We start from the raw sequence: 17258 nt of genomic DNA on the forward strand, positions 1-17258 counted from the left end.
AAAAAAAAAAAAAAAAAAAAATACATTCGAGCTAATACAAATTTGTATTTTTTGCCCTTGTTATAAACATAATGATAAACCTAATGATACTATATATAACATTTTGCAGTGGTTTTCCTCTGTCTTCCTATTCTTACGTAGTAACTCTCCTTGTTCTTTTTATAGCTTAATAGTGTTCTGTGTATGTATGCATCATAGTTTGTATTACCAGTGTCCTATTGGCTGCTATGTAGGTTGTGTTGCTAAACAGTGCTTATAGTCTTGCACCTCTATCTTTTTGCCTATATACAAGTATATAGGGTAAGTTCCTGAAAATTGAATTGCTTGCTGACAGAATGTGTGTGTGTGTATATACACACTTACACATTTAAATATTTATGATTTTTTTTTTGAGACAGGGTTGCAGGAGTGCAGTGGTGTGATCATAGCTCACTGCAACCTCGACCTGGTCCCAAGCTTAGGTGATCCTCTCACCTTAGTCTCCCAAGTAGCTGGGACTATAGGTGCTCACCACCACATCCAGAGATGGAGTCTTGCTCTTGTCACCCAGGCTGGAGTGCAGTGGCACCATCTTGGCTCACTGCAACCTCCACCTCCCGGGTTCAAGGGATTCACCTGCCTTAGCCTTCTGAGTAGCTGGGACTACAGGCATGTGCCGCCATGCATGGCTAATTATTGTCATTTTTAGTAGAAACGGGGTTTCACCATGTTTGCCAGGCTGGTCTCGAACTCCTGACCTGAGGTGATCCACCCGTCTCGGCCTCCCAAAGTGCTGGGATTATAGGCGTGAGCCACTGTGCCCGGCCTTCCCATCATCTTAATCTTACTTAATATTTCTTAAGTTTTATCCTCACCGTATTATATTGCATTTCATCTTATCCTCCCTAGTATGAGTTGCTACCTTCAGTATATGCCAAAATCATGTCTACTTTGAAGTCGGTTTCTGGATTTTAAATTTGTTTCATTTGTCTGTTTACTCATATATTAGTACCACACTGTTTTAATTACTGATGATGAATAGTGTATTTTTAATATCAGATAGAACAAATTAGTCTCTTTAAGTTTTCTTTGCTACTCTTGTTCTAAGTAAGCTCTTAAAGGAGTTCTTTCTAGTTCTCAGTAGGTTATTTTAGAAGTTCATTTGGACATGACTACATGTTTGATGCTATTTAAATAATGTTAATTTTTCAGGGAAATTGATCAAACAGAAAATGTTAAACCGATGTTGAGAGGTCGCTTCCAGAGACCTAAACCCAATTTGTCCAGGGCTGGGAAGAAATCAGTTCTTTCACAAGGCAAAACAGAGGCAGAGAGCAAGAATTCACATTCAAAAACTTCAGTTGAAAAGGTATGGGGTAAGAGACTTCATGGAAATTAAAATTATAAAATTTTCTTTAAATAGTTGGGAATAAAAGTTTTGACTTGTAATTACAAGGTAATGTTCTGATATTAAAACAGATAAAAGAACTTACATTAACATTAGATTTGTTCCTATCTTAGTCTCCTGTTTACACATTTTCTTTAACCTGGTGTATAATCCTTTCAGATATCCTCAGTGGTGATAAATCTGTCTTCTGTTTACTTATATAAAATTTTTATTTAAAATATTTCATAAACCAGCTATATATTAAATTATGCCCACAACGTTCTCATCCACACACAGGCAGTCACATTTCTGTTTGTCTTTTACAAACTGTTTTTTCTGAGACAGGGTCTTGCTCTATTGCCAAGGCAACAGAGTCCAGGAGTGCAATGGCACTATTACGGCTCTCTACAGCCTCAAAATCCTGAGCTCGGCCGGGCGCGGTGGCTCAAGCCTGTAATCCCAGCACTTTGGGAGGCCGAGATGGGCGGATCACAAGGTCAGGAGATTGAGACCATCCTGGCTAACACGGTGAAACCCCGTCTCTACTAAAACACAAAAAACTAGCCGGGCGACCTGGCGGGCGCCTGTAGTCCCAGCTACTCGGGAGGCTGAGGCAGGAGAATGGCGTGAACCCGGGAGGCGGAGCTTGCAGTGAGCTGAGATCTGGCCACTGCACTCCAGCCTAGGTGACAGAGCAAGACTCCGTCTCAAAAAAAAAAAAAAAAATCCTGAGCTCAAGTGATTCTCCCACATCACCCTCCCCAGTAGGTGGGAATACAGGTGTGTGCCACCAAACCCAGATAATTTTTTTTTTTTTTTGATGCAGAGTCTTGCTGTCTCCCAGGCTGGACTGCAATGGCGCGATCTCGGCTCACTGCAAGCTCCACCTCCCGATTTCAGGCCATTCTCCTGCCTCAGCCTCCTGAGTGCCTGGGACTATAGGCGCCCACCACCACGCCTGGCTAATTTTTTGTATTTTTAGTAGAGACGGGGTTTCACCGTGTTAGCCAGGATGGTCTCGATCTCCTGACCTCGTGATCCTCCCGCCTCAGCCTCCCAAAGTGCTGGGATTACAGGCGTGAACCACCGTGCCCGGCCTGATTTTCTTTTTTAAATTAGCAAAAATTAGGAATGGAGTCAATGTGCACCAGGCTGGTTTCTAACTCCTGGCCTCAAGTGATTCTCCTGCCTCAGCTTTCCAGAGTGCTAGGATTATAGGCATGAGCCAGCTCACCTGGTCAATACATTTCTTTATTCTTTTTCTTTCTTTCTTTCTTTTTTTTTGCGATGGAGTCTTGCTCTGTCGCCTAGGCTGGAGTGCAGTGGCACGTTCTTGGCTCACTGCAGCCTCCACCCCTCAGGGTCAAGCAATTCTCCTGCCTCAGTCTCCCAAGTAGCTGGGATTACAGGCACGTGCCACCACATGTGGCTAATTTTTGTATTTTTAGTAGAGACAGGGTTTCACCGTATTGGCCAGGCTGGTCTCGAACTCCTGACCTGATGTGATACACCTGCCTCAGCCTCCCAAAGTCCTGGGATTACAGGCGTGAGCCACCATGCCTGCCCTCTTTTTTTTTTTTTTTTTTTTTTGAGATAGGGTCTCGCTCAGTCGCCCAGGCTGGAGTGCAATGGCATGATCCTGGCTCATTGCAGCCTCTGTCTCCCAGGTTCAAGCTATTCTCTTGTCTCAGCCTCCTAAGTAGGTGGGATTGCAGGCATGCACCACCACGCCCAGCTAATTTTTGTATTTTCAGTTGAGACGAGGTTTTGTCTTGTTGGCCAGGCTTGTCTTGAATTCCTGACCTCAAGTGATCCATCCGCATTGGCCTCTCAAAATGCTGGGATTACAGGTGTGAGGGCACCATGCCTGGCCAATAACTTTTATCTATGTATGCATACATTTCTATAATTTTTAACTATAATGTGTATAATATTTAAAACCTTTTTCTTTGTTTTGTTTTTGGAACGGAGTCTCGCCCTGTCGCCCAGGCTGGGGTGCGATGGCGTGATCTTGGCTCAGTGCAACATCTGCCTCCTGGGTTCAAGCGATTCTCCTGCCTCAGCCTTCCAAGTAGCTGAGATTACAGGTGCGCACCTCTACGCCCTGCCAATTTTTCTATTTTTAGTAGAGACAAGATTTCACTATGTTGAGCCACTGTGCTCTGCCAAAGCCTTTTTTACCTGGCCACAGTGGTTTACACCTGTAATCCCAGCACTTTGGGAGGCCAAAGCCGGTGGCTCACTTTAGGCCAGGAGTTTGAAACCAGCCCGGCCAACATGGCGAAACCCCATCTCTACTAAAAATACAAAAAATTAGCTGGGTGTTGTGACACATGCCTGTAATCCCAACTACTCGGGAGTTTGAGGCAAGAGAACCATCTGAACCCAGGAGGGAAGAGGTTGCAGTGAGCCAAGATTGCACCACTGCACTCCAGCCTGGGCAACAGAGTGAAACTCTCAAAAAAATAAAAAATTTAAAAAAACGCTTTTCCTCTGAAACTATTAATTTACACTTTTTTGGGTCCAATTGGTCTTTTTAATAGCTCTAGCATGTTAACATGTTATGGGTTTACCTAATCAGTTTTCTACTAATGGATGTTCAGATTGTTTCTATTTTTGTTTATTTGTTTTTTTAACTCTTGTATATAAGAAGCAAACAATTTTGTAAGTAAGGCTTTCTCAAGGAAACAAAGTGTAAATTTCTACAGACTGGTGGGATTGTTGGGTCAAATAGTGTTTTAAATATTTTTATGATTCTTGTTATGCATTGTCTTTTGTTATTTGTTATTTTATTACTTTAAAATTTTCTGATATGTCTGAGTCTCCTGAATTGTTATGCATTGTCAAACTGACAGTCATACATAATCTATTTACATTGCTAAGTGAATCTTTCTGTTTCCTTACAACTTTTCCAGAATTATATTGTTACAATTTTTTTTTTAACTAAAACACTTTTTAAGATGTTGGTTTGCTTTTTACTGTTTTGTGAAATATCTTTTATAATAATCTTTATAGTATAGTTATATCATTCTAATCTTATGTTTATTGAATTCTAGAAAATTTGGAAAATACAGATTCATGTAAAAGTTAAAACAAAAATCAACTTGTAATTTTTTTCTTTAGCCTTTTTCTTTGAAATGTTGAATTTTTTTCTTTTCTTTTTCTTTTTTTTTTTTTTTTTTTTTGAGGTAGAGTTTCACTCTTGTTGCCCAAGCTAGAGTGCAATGGTGTGATTTCAGCTTACAGCAACCTCTGCCTCCTGGGTTCAGGCAATTCCCCTGCCTCAGCCTCCCAACTGACTGGGATTACAAGCATGTGCCACCATGCCCGGCTAATTTTTTTGTATTTTTAATAGAAATGAGGTTTCACCATGTTAGCCCAGCTGGTCTCAAACTTCTGACCTCAGGTGATCCCCCGCCTCAGCCTCCCAAAGTGCTGGGATTACAGGTGTAAGCCATCATGCCCAACCATTCCTTCTAATACTTGTAATTTCATTATTCACATGCAACCAATCTTTTCACATGTATTGTTACATATTTTCTTTTACACAACTGAATCATGATTTCAATACAGTTTTGTATCCTTTGGTAATTAACATTTCAGAAATATTTTTCCGAAATATTTAGTGTGATTCCATTTTTGTTAAAAAAAAAAAAAATGTACACCAGGTGTGGTGGCTCATACCTGTAAGCCCAGCCCTTTGGGAGGCTGAGGCGGGCTAATCATCTGAGCCCAGGAATTTGAAACAAGCTTGGGCAACATGGTCTGTACAAAAAATGAAAAAATTAGCTGGGCATGGTGTGCACCTGTAGTCCCAGCTACTCAGGAGGCTGAGATGGGAGGATCACCTGAGCCTCTGGGGTCAAGGCTGCAGTGAGCTATCATCATGCCACTGTACTCTAGCCTGGGTGACAGAGTGTGACCCTGTCTCAAAAAAAAAAAAAATTTCATCTGCATTTAGGATTTTTAGAAAATCTCATCTAGTTAGAAGTACAAAAAATGAAGTTCTTATTTATTTATTTATTTATTTATTTATTTATTTATTGAGATAGAGTCTCACTCTGTCACCCAGGCTGGAGTATAATGGTGTGACCTCAGCTCACTGCAACCTTTGCCTCCCGCGTTCAAGGAATTCTCCTGCCTTAGCCTCCCAAGTAACTGGGACTACAGGCGCACGCTGCCACGTCTGGCTAATTTTTTATATTTTAGTAGAGACAGTTTCACCATGTTGCCCGGGCTGGTCTTAAACTCCTGAGGTCAGGCAGTCTACCCGCCTTGGCCTCCCAAAGTGCTAGGATTACAGGCTTGAGCCACTGTGCCCGGCCAGTTCTGTAGTTTTAATTTCCATTTATTTATTGTAAAGTTTGAACTTTTTATGGTAAGTAGATAAATTGTAGCAAATTAAATTCACAGGACCACCTGGAAAAGGATAAGATGAATACATTGGACACTTTGAGAATGGAGACTAGAGAGAGAGAGAATCCAGAAGCTGAAACTGTATCTATGTAAGTATTCAGGAAATAGTAAAAAAAAGTAACTCTTAGGAATGATGGTAATAATTTGTTTTCTACTTAATAAGGTCTGAATTTAATTTTCAAGCGGCGTACTTTAAGTTGGTTTTCAACCATAGGTGGTTTTGAAACATTAATAATAATATCTCTGCTTGATATTGCTTATATGAATTTTTTAAGTCTGTTGAGTTAGCCATTACATTTGAATGTTTATAATATGTGCTCCTGGATAATTTTATTTATAGTAAGAGATTTGAAAAGGGAATATTTAATTTGAAATGGAAATCTAAAATAGAATGTGAATCTGACTGGTGGATTCTGGGCTGTTCTAGGGGTTACCATTTATACCATGATTTGGGACTAATCCCCTGGAGTTCTACAGTATTCTATAGTATCCTTAGTCAGGAGTAGTATTCTATGCTTGACAGATGTAGATTTTTCCAGTTTTGTAATAAAATTCTATTTAAAAATGCTTTTTCAAATGGGCTTTTCAGGATTATATCTTTTTTTCTTTTTCCTTTTTTTTTTGAGACGGAGTCTCACTCTATTGAATAGTGGTGCAATCTCTGCTCACTGCAGCCTCTGCCTCCCAGGTTCAAGTGATTCTCCTGCCTCAGCCTCCCAAGTAGCTGAGATTACAGGTGCCCACCACCATACCCGGCTGATTTTTATATTTTTAGTAGAGACAGGTTTAACCATGTTGGCCAGGCTGGCCTCGAACTCCTGACCTCAAATGATACCCCCCGCCTTGGCCTCCCAAAGTGCTAGGATTATAGGTGTGAGCAACCACGTCTGGGAGGATTATGTCTTTTCAGGAAACTTGTGAATTATTTCATATTCCAAATGGTTTACTTATTCATGCTAGGGAGAAGGAAATTGGTGACTTCAAAAGAAACATTGAATTTATTTCTTTGTGGTTCTAGGTTGGGTGAAAAAAATTGTCTGCAGGAAGGGAGTCAACTAAAGGCTTTAACATCTGCAAAAGTGAGGGGCCGATTTCAAAAGCCAAAGCCAAATGTAGGTAAAGCTGCTGGAAGAAAAGAAATTCTCATGTCACAGGAAGAAATTGGGGCCAATGTAGAAAAGAATGAAAATGAATCCTGTGCTGATAGAGATGTAAGTACTCTGATTCCTCCTCACATTTTTGTGTAGTACGTGAGCCTTAATATAAGCTTCCCTTCACCCACATACATGCATGCATACATACATACATTTATTTCTGACAGAGTCTCGCTCTGTCGCCCAGACTGGAGTGCAGTGGCACGATCTTGGCTCACTGCAGCCTCTGCCACCCAGGTTCAAGTGATTCTCCTACCTCATCCACCTGAGATCATGCCACTGCACTCCAGCCTAGGTGACAGAGCAAGACTCTGTCTCAAAAAAAAAAAAATTCCCATGACCTATAATGTTTTTTTAGTTTTAGTTGTGTGGCTACAGGCACACACCACCAGGCCTGGCTAATTTTTGTATTTTTAGTAGAGACAGGGTTTTGCCATATTGACCAGGCTGATCTCGAACTCCTGACCTCAGGTGATCCACCCGCCTCAGCCTCCCAAAGTGCTAGGATTACAGGCATGAGCCACTGTGCCCAACCCTTTTATCCCCTTTTAAAAACAGTACTGCACAATTTGTGTGCATCATTTATTAAATTTGTGGTCAAAATCTCATAGCCAGCAGCCTTGCTAGTTGTAAAGCCATTTTAGATTTTGGGCATTTACATGATAGGTAATCTGTTTCACCTGACCTCATATTTGGACTTGCTTTTCCCTATCACTTAGTGGATGTTTGAATTAACCTTCTCTTTTGAAGAGATCAGTACATATGTGAGTGTTAACATTGGCTTAAACAGCATAAAATGTTAAAAGCTCCCTATTAAGATACAATTCCAAGAACAAAGACTGTGAATTTTGGATTATTTACATAGTCTTTGTGATAAAGATAAAAGTTGGCATATTTTGAGATTTCAATTTCTTACGTTATAATTCCCATGATCTGTAGACCAGGCATGTTGACCCATGCCTGTAATCCCAGCATTTTGGGAGGCCGAGGTGAGAGGATTGCTTGAGGCCAGGTGTCTGAGACCAGTCTGGGCAACATAGTGACACTCTGTTTCTACAAACAATTTTTTTAATTAGCTGGGCTTAGTGGTGTGCTTCTGTACTTCCAGCTACTTGGGAGGCTGAGGCAGGAGGATCAGTTGAGCCCAGGAGTTCAAGCCTCCAGTGAACTATCTATAATTATGCCATTGCACTCTAGCGTGGGTGACAGAGTGAGACCCAGTCTTAAAAAAACTCCGGCTGGGCGCAGTGGCTCACGCCTGTAATCCCAGCACTCTGGGAGGCCGAGACGGGCGGATCACGAGGTCAGATCAAGACCATCCTGGCTAACATGGTGAAACCCTGTCTCTGCTAAAAATACAAAAAATTAGCCAGGCGTGGTGGTGGCACAGGTGGCAGCTGGTGCACCTGTAGTCCCAGCTACTCGGGAGGCTGAGGCAGGAGAATGGCGTGAACCTGGGAGGCGGAGCTTGCAGTGAGCCGAGATCGCGCCACTGCACTCCAGCCTGTGCAACAGAGCAAGATTCCGTCTCAAAAAAAAAAAAATTCCCGTGATCTATAATGCCATTATAATAATCAAAATAATTCAGAAAAATAGACCCCACAGGGGTATTTCTAACAGATGAAACCAAGACAGTTAACTTGTTTTTTGACTGGGAGGAGGAGAATGGGACTTTGAGATATCCTAAAAGGAGTAGCTCTTGAAATTTTCTAAGATAGCTAAAGAAAATACATTAAAAGTATTTTAAAGTCACCATTTTATGATTTTGAATTTTTTTACCGTTTTGTACTTAAATTGGACAACATTTTCAGTGAAATCTGTTATGCCTCATTGTGAAACCTAAAACATTAGAAAAATGTGTTTGTTTTCAAGACTCCTCAACACATGGAAGATCAATCATGTAAAGATTTTGAAGAGGAAGATGTCATATTACAACCTGAGAAAAATGATTCTTTTCAAAATGTGCAGCCAGATGAGCCCAAGGTTCTTAATGAATGTCTAAGGTAAGCATCATTTTGTTGATTATATCATCTTTGGATTTTGTAAGAAGTTTTAGAACTCAATCAGTTTTTTAAAACAGAAGCAATTTAGATTGATTGGTTGTCTGCGTATCTAGTTATATAATATTTAAAAATATAACTTCACCTTTCAAAAAAGTTTATGTTGTAGCCTTTATGTGAATTTCTCAGATGGTTTGAAAAAAGCTACTCATCATAAATTAGTACTTGAGTTAACATGAATAGCCTTATCACTTTATTTTATTTTATTTTACTTTTTATTTTTTGAGATGGAATTTCACTCTTATTGCCCAGGCTGGAGGACAGTCTTAGCACACTGCAACTACTGCCTCCCGGGTTCAGGTGATTCTCCTGCCTCAGCCTCCTGAGTAGCTGGGATTACAGGCGCCTGCCACCAACCCAGCTAATTTTGTATTTTAGTAGAGACAGGGTTTTACCATGTTGGCCAGGCTGGTCTCAAACTCCTGACCTCAAGTGATCCACCTGCCTTGGCCTCCTAAAGTGCTGGGATTACAGGTGTGAGCCATCACACCCAGCCAGCCTTATCACTTAACATGTGTATTAAATTATATGTTTATGTTCAAATGCAAAATACTACTTATTTTTAAAATATTTGTTTCTTTGGAATTAGATTGAGCACATATTGCCTTTATTTAAGATTTCTGTATTTTATTTAAAACTTATGTATAGAAACCCATACTGCTTATAGCCAAAGCCTTTTCTATTTTTTACTTCTTCCTTGGAGGGTACCAAACCAGGCTGATGGAATTACTAGTATACTGTTTCAACTTTTCGTTTTGGAAATGTTTAATGTGCGCAAAAGCGCAGTAGTGGACTCCCATATACCTGCTGTCCAGTTTCAATAATTGATATTTTACCAGTCTTTACATTTAAAGACTAGCCTATGCTATACTTTCTTACAGCTGTGTTAACCTGTTTAAATAGTACCTAGCTGGGCATGGCGGCTCATGCCTATCTAGCTACATGGAAGGCTGAAGGAAGAGGCTTGCTTGAGCCCAGGAATTAGAAGCTGCAGGGAGCTATGATTGTGCCACTTTCCTCCAGCCAGGGCAGCAAAGTGAGACAGACTCCTGTTCCTCCAGAAAAGAAAATTACCTAACCTGAGAGTGAAAGCTAGGTTTCCTGAACTACTTTAAACATCTTTATTGGAAGACAAAAAAATTTATTTATTTCTTGTTGCCTTCAGTATTCCTTTGCTTCTTATTCCTCCCCACTGCCCCGATTATTTTACTAATGTGCACACAGTCTCTAGGTAGAAGTTTGTATGACTACATTGCTTGTTACATATCTCTGATATGGATTTTAATTACAGATAGCTAACAAATTATTCTTTTTATTTATATTTTTTCAGTTTAAGCTAGAGTCTTTTAATAGATACTGTGGCTTAGTAGAAAATTAAACTTTTCTGAATGGCCTCTGGGTTTTAGAATGCTGGTGGACATTGTAACTAATATTCAGTCTGATCTCAACAACTTTCCTCTCCGTGGGTAGTGTCATTTCTGCTTTGTCATGTGATCTTTCTGGCCTTTGAATCTCCAAAATCTTCAAAAGCAATTCTAAGATTCTGTGTTTTATCAAATTATACATCTATCTATGTCTAGCAGAAAGTTTTCCCCCTCCCCTACTCCAAATATGTTGGCCTGTTCAAGATGCTATGTAAGAGAAAAAGATAGTAGGAAAACAGTCTCTTAAAGAATGCATTAAAAATTCTTTAGCCTGGGCATGGTGACTCACACCTATAATCCCAGCACTTTGGGAGGCTGAGACGGGAGGATCACTTGAGGCCAGGAGCTCAAGACAAGCCTGGACAACATAGCAAGACCCCATCTCTATATAAAAAAGGTACTTTACTAGATAAACTAGTGAATATTTCTTTGAAATTTAATCTTCTAGGTTAATTTTGCATCTTATCTACTTCATACAAATATTTTAAGATTTTTGTCATGATTGGTGATGTTCCTTTGGAGGTTTATATATGTATATATTTGAAACATATATACACACATTTATATGTTTGAAACACACGCAGACACACGCATTTTTTTAAAGACAGGGTCTTGCTCTTGCACCCAGGCTGGAGTACAGTGGCGCGATCATGGCTCACTGCAGCCTCGACCTCTTGGGCTCAATTGATCCTCTTGCCTCAGCCTCCCAAGTAGCTGGGACAATAGGTGCTTGCCACCACGTCTGGCTAATTTTTAAATTTTTTGTAGAAACAGCGTTTTGCCATGTTGCCCAAGCTGGTCTTGAACTCTTGGGCTGAAGGGATTCTCCTTCCTCGGCCTCCCAAAGTGCTGGGATTATAGGTGTGAGCCATCGTGCCTGGCCATGAATATTTTATAGATTCTTAAACTCTGTGTTTTAGAAAAACACATATGCAGACCTTAAAGTACATTTATAGTTCTGTGCTCATTCCATATCTTATTTTCTCCATTCGTGGTCCTCTTGCTTTGCCTTCCTTCTCAAATTTGTGATCTGAGGAAAGTTTGTAGATCCACTGCATATTTTGAGAAATAATCTAGTTCAATTTTATATCTGATATCCAGTCTCAGATACTGCCCTTCAGTTAATTCTGTACTTCTTTTGTTACTTAGAAACAATCTAATGCTTTGCTGGAATGGCAGTTTAAAAAATCTAAGCACATAGAATATAGTTATAACATTGCGTATCTGTATCTTACAATCTGAACTGATGTTGAAATAATGAAATTATTAATAAAGCCTTTGCTTCAAGCATTTATGTGTTTAAATAATATGTCTGTTTTCAAAAATGTGACTTTGTAAAGATAGTTTATCTCTTCCCATGATACCCAAACCAAGATTGCTAGCATAGTAATCTCACTAAAAGCTAGATGTTTCTGGATGGAGATGAAAAGTGTCATAAATCAGAAAATGGAATTCAGTCCATTCTGTACTAATCAAATTAAATTTCCTTTATTGATTGCTGTTAATTTTACATTTAACATTGTCAATTAGTAACATTAATGATGGATATAAACACTTAAGTTACGTAAACAAATACAACTTGAAAAGCAATCTTACTCCTAAGGACCTGTCTTATAGTATCAAAAATTGCATTATTGAAAACAGTTATTTCAGTGAGGAAGGATAGTTTAGGACCTGAAGATGTTGAAACAAACAGTAGCAACAATAGCATACTTTTTGTTTTTGTTTTGTTTTGTTTTGTTTTTTTTTTTGAGACAGAGTCTCACTCTGTCGCCCAGGCTGGAGTGCAGTGGCATGATCTTGGCTCACTGCAACCTCCGCTTCGTGGGTTCCAGCTATTTTCCTGCCTCAGCCTCCTGTGTAGCTGAGATTACAGGCGTGCGCCACCACGCCCTGCTAATTTTTGTATTTTCAGTAGAGACAGTGTTTCACCATGTTGGCCAGGCTGGTCTCGAACTCTTGACCTCAAGTGATCCGCCTGTCTCAACCTTCCAAAATGCTGGGATTACAGACTGAGCCACCATGCCCAGCCTAGCACACTTTTAAGTAAATGTTTTGCTTATTTGTTTTTGTTTTTTGTTTGTTTGTTTTGAGACGGGATCCTGCTCTGTTGCTCAGTCTGGAGTGCAGTGGCATGATCATGGATTACTGCACCGTCATCCTTCCTGGGCTCAGGTGATCCTCCCACCTCAGCCTCCTGAATAGCTGGGACTACAGGTGCACGCTACCTCACCTGACTGATTTTGGGTTTTGTTTTGTTTTGGTAGAGATGGGATTTCTACCAAAAACTCCTGGGCTCGAGCCATCTGCTTCAGCTTCCCAAAGTGCTGGGAGTACAGGCATGAGGCATCATGCCCAGCTCGTCTTTTTTTAAGCTGTTGTATGTATAGTTACATACCTGTTCAGTCTGACATGGCTGAATAAATCTAATCTAGTGTTTCATTGGATCTAGCTTTTGCCCAATATTAATAACTTTTCCTTACCAGTCATATAAAAGCTCTTTCATTTATTTATATGTTTATTGATTTCACCATCTATTATAATAAACAGAAAGCAAAACAAAAAGTGCTGCTGCTTTTCTGGAGAGCAAGGTGCTTGTTTTGGATAGTGATTGTCTGCCCAATAGCATTCAGCAAAACATTGTGTATTTAGTCTTTCCTTTTATTCTTTACTTATGTTATGAAATAACAAGCTCTTAGAGAAACATGTGTATGGGAAATCTCATATAAAATTGATTTTAAAAGGTGAGGAGGGCAGACCTCATTTGTAGTCCTAAGATTTAATCTTAGTCAAGTCATACTTGTATCCAGGTATTTGAGGTGGTCAGGTCTATTTTGGCAAAGCGTTTGCCTGTGTAAAAGATAGAAGGGATGAAGAGGTAGAAATAGCAGACATACATTAATCTGGCTCCAATGCAGGGAACTGGAGAGTCTTCCCAGTCGGTATTTGCAAATGGTAGCGTGAATGACAATTGGAAAGAGATTAGGATCAAATAGCTTCTATACTGATTGACTTTACTAGGTATATATATTTAAACTTTTTGCTTTGATTTCAAAAGGTGGGATTTTTTTCTTTTAATTTTTAAATTTTACCCAGAGATTCCTAGGGCTTCCTTAATTTTTTTGAATTTGAGAGTTTCTGGTGTTTCTGTAGTGATTTCTCAAACATCATCTCTTTAGCAGGCAGTCTGGTTTAAAACTTGATTGTGTGCCCCTCCTTTTTTTTTTTTTTATAGCATTCAAGAGAATAATAAAGCAAATAAACTTAATCAAGTCCCAATTCTAAGGACTCGATTTCAGAAACCAAAGCCAAATATCGGAAGAGGAACTGGAAGGAGAGAAATTTCCTCAAAAGAAGAGGTACTAGAGAAGATTCTTGTCTCTGGGGAAATGACAGCAGCATTGAGAGAAACTGTAAGACCAGACACCTCACCAAAGGAGATGGTACCAGCAGAGATTAGTACTACTAAAGAAATGCAGTCAGATTTAAAAGAAACTGGAAGAAGAGCCATTTCTCCCAGGGAGAAGATTCTAGATGTGATTGATGTCACCAGGGAAATGGAGACAGGTTTGAAAGCAAGGAGAAGAGAGATTTGTTTAAGGGAGAGGACACCAGAGGTGATTGATGCCACTAAGGAAATAGACAAAGATTTGGGAGAAACTGGAAGAAGAGAAATACCCCCACATGAAAATGACCCAGAGGAGGTCAAGCCTGTAGGTGAAATGGAGACAAATTTAAAAGCAACTGGAAATGAGAGTTCCCCAAGGGAGAAGACACCAGAGGTGATTGATGCCACTCAGGAAATAGACAAAGATTTGGAAGACGCTGGAAGAAGAAAAATATCCCCAAAGGAAAATGGCCCAGAGGAGGTCAAGCCTGTAGATGAAATGGAGACAGATTTGAAAGCAACTGGAAGAGAGAGTTCCCCAAGAGAGAAGACACCAGAGGTGATTGATACTACTGAGGAAATAGAGATAGATTTGGAAGAAACTGAAAGAGAAATATCCCCACAGGAAAATGGCCCAGAGGAGGTCAAGCCTCTAGGTGAAATGGAGACGGATTTGAAAGCAGCTGGAAGAGAGAGTTCCCCAAGGGAGAAGACACCAGAGGTGATTGATGCCACTGAGGAAATAGAGATAGATTTGAAAGAAACTGAAAGAGAAATATCCCCACAGGAAAATGGCCTAGAAGAGGTCAAGCCTGTAGGTGAAATGGAGACAGATTTGAAAGCAACTGGAAGGGAGATTTCCCCAAGGGAGAAGACACCAGAGATGATTGATGCCACTGAGAAAATAGACAAAGATTTGGAAGAAACTGGAAGAAGAGAAATATCCCCAGAGGAAAATGGCCCAGAGGAGGTCAAACCTGTAGATGAAATGGAGACAGATTTGAAAGCAACTGAAAGAGAGAGTTTCCCAAGGGAGAAGACACCAGAGGTGATTGATGCTGCTGAGAAAATAGAGATAGATGTGGAAGAAACTAAAAGAGAAATAGCCCCACAGGAAAATGGCCCAGAGGAGGTCAGGCCTGTAGGTAAAATGGAGACAGATTTGAAAGAAATTAGAGAAGAAATTTCCCAAAGGGAAAAGGTGCTAGCAGAGATCAGTGCTATAAGGGAAAAGGAGATTGATTTGAAAGAAACTGGAAAAAGAGACATTTCCATGATGGAGAAAGTATCAGGAAAGATGGCTGTCATTGAAGAAATGGAGACAGATATGAAAGAAACTGGAAGAGAAAATTTTAGAGAGAGAGGATCTGAAGAGATCTGTGTTACTGAGGAAAAGGTGGCAGAATTGAAAAAAACTGGAAAAACAGACATTTCTCCAAGGGAAAATGAACTAGAGGAGACCAGTACCTCGAGACAAACTGAGACACATTTAATGCAGAGCGGTAGCAATGACTGCAGTGCTATGCCTTCACTAGATATTAAAGTATGTATTTTTCTGTCCTTTAAAAGTTTTTTTGAATGCTTTTTTTCAGAGGAAAGTTACCAAAATAATTCCATGATTATTTTGTCCTTAAGTCCAACAACACTTATCTCTAAAAGTCTAAAGTCTTTTGTAGCCCTAAGTTTCTGTGTTTCGGTGCCTTGAGGAAACTGTATGTTCTTTTTTAAAAAGATAACTTAGGCTGGGCACACCTCTAAACCCAATACTTTGGGAGGCTAAAATGGGAGGATTACTTGAGCCCAGGAGTTTGAGACCAGCCTGGGCAACATAGGGAGACCTTGTCTCTAAAAAAATAATAATAATAAATAAAATAAAATAAAATATAATGAGGTGCAAGCCTGTAGTCCCAGCTACTTGGGAGGCTGAGGTGAGAGGATTGCTTGAGCCCTGGAGGTTGAGGCTGCAGTGAGCTGTGATTGTGCCATTGTACTCCACCCTGGGTGACAGAGTAAGACCCTGTCTCAAAAAGAAATGAAAAACAAAAAAAAAAAAACTATTTTTAACTGTGAAAAGTCACTATTATTATTGTTTTTTTCCTCTAAGTCAGATGGGCAAGGATCAAACTTTTCTTTTGGCTTGGGTTTGAGGTCCCAAAAATGTTACTGTTCTTAATGTCATTTGAAGTAACTCTTTTAGGTAAAAGAAGAATAGGAAATTAGACTGACTTTGTACTAACCCTAGCGTGAACACACATTATTTATTTTGGCCACATCTGCATCTGCTTTTATTTCTTGCCCCACCTGACTTCACTTCTAAAAGTTCTTTTGTTTTGCAAGTTACTTTGAAGTTGATGATCTTCTAACATTTTGAAGGACTTTTTTTTTTTTTCTAACTTTTATAAATAGGTAATGACATTTGTGGTTTGGAAAAGTAATAAATTGCAACATTAAAAGGGTTTCCTGAATTCCTAGTTTTACCATTTGGAAATTAAATTTTATTTAAAAATTAAAAACTTCTAAATTGTTAAAGGAAAGTGTTCAGAATTTAGTAGACTTTTGTTTTAAGTATATAAGATGTTTAAATAATCTTTTATGTGTGCTGATTTACCATGACTGTTTCTCTAGAACATTAGCAGTGAAGTACTGTCGATGATGCACACACCTGTAGAAGAAAAAAGAGATTCTGAAAAAGAAGTATCAAGTCACTTCAGTCGTTTCAGGATTTCTTCACAGACTCATGAATCTGGTAAAACAGAAGTCCTGGGGATTCGATCTCCAGATGTTCCAGAGCCGTTTTCAGATATTAATTTAAGGTACCAGTGTGTTTTTAAAGAAAAAGATATTAAGTTATAGTTGCAGATTATGTTAAACTAAGTGAGGTTTTAAGGTATAACATATACAGGATAGTGTTAGAGATTTTAAGATAGTTTTGGGAAGACTGGGAGAGAGGATTGAGGTCACTCTGACAAGTCAGTTGTGAAAGTTACTGACATACAAAATTGTACGTAACAGTCTTAAATCAATACAGGTTTGATAGACTTATGTTTTGTTTGTGCAGAGATGATATAATTCCTAGGCTCATACCTGGATTGTACCATTCATGGTTTTCAGGATCTGCCAGATAGTTCGATTTGTTTTCCTGTTAAGAATTGGAATTAGGCCAAGTACGGTGGCTCACACCTGTAATCGTAGCAATTCAAAAGGGTGAATCCTTTGAGCCCAGGAGTTTGAGACCAGCCTGGGCAACAGGCTGTAGCAACCCCATCTCTACAAAAAATACAAAAACTAGCTGGGTGTAGTGGCACATGCCTGTAGTCCCAGCTACTTGGGAGACTCAGATTGAGGATCACCTGAGCCTGCAGAGGTCAAGGCTGCAGTGAGGTATGATTGTGTCATTGCACTCCAGCCTGGGGGACAGAACAAGACCCTGTCTCCAAAAAAAAAAAAAAA

The 17258-nt window shown here is 39.6% G+C and overlaps 1 protein-coding gene across 2 annotated transcripts in view; it reads left to right on the forward strand.

The window, feature by feature from the left end:
• BDP1 (BDP1 general transcription factor IIIB subunit) overlaps window positions 1–17258 on the forward strand; it is a 128833-nt gene that overhangs the window by 45889 nt on the left and 65686 nt on the right. For both annotated transcript variants that reach the window (XM_017890622.1, XM_017890621.1), the window contains exons 13-19: window positions 793–796; window positions 1192–1348; window positions 5780–5871; window positions 6801–6993; window positions 8809–8939; window positions 13656–15351; window positions 16434–16621. In XM_017890622.1, the coding sequence (XP_017746111.1) occupies window positions 793–796; window positions 1192–1348; window positions 5780–5871; window positions 6801–6993; window positions 8809–8939; window positions 13656–15351; window positions 16434–16621 (2461 nt within the window). The remainder of the gene's footprint in view (window positions 1–792; window positions 797–1191; window positions 1349–5779; window positions 5872–6800; window positions 6994–8808; window positions 8940–13655; window positions 15352–16433; window positions 16622–17258) is intronic.

This window comes from Rhinopithecus bieti, unplaced genomic scaffold (assembly GCF_001698545.2).
Source record: "Rhinopithecus bieti isolate Rb0 unplaced genomic scaffold, ASM169854v2 scaffold_18354, whole genome shotgun sequence".
Lineage (NCBI taxonomy): Eukaryota > Metazoa > Chordata > Mammalia > Primates > Cercopithecidae > Rhinopithecus > Rhinopithecus bieti.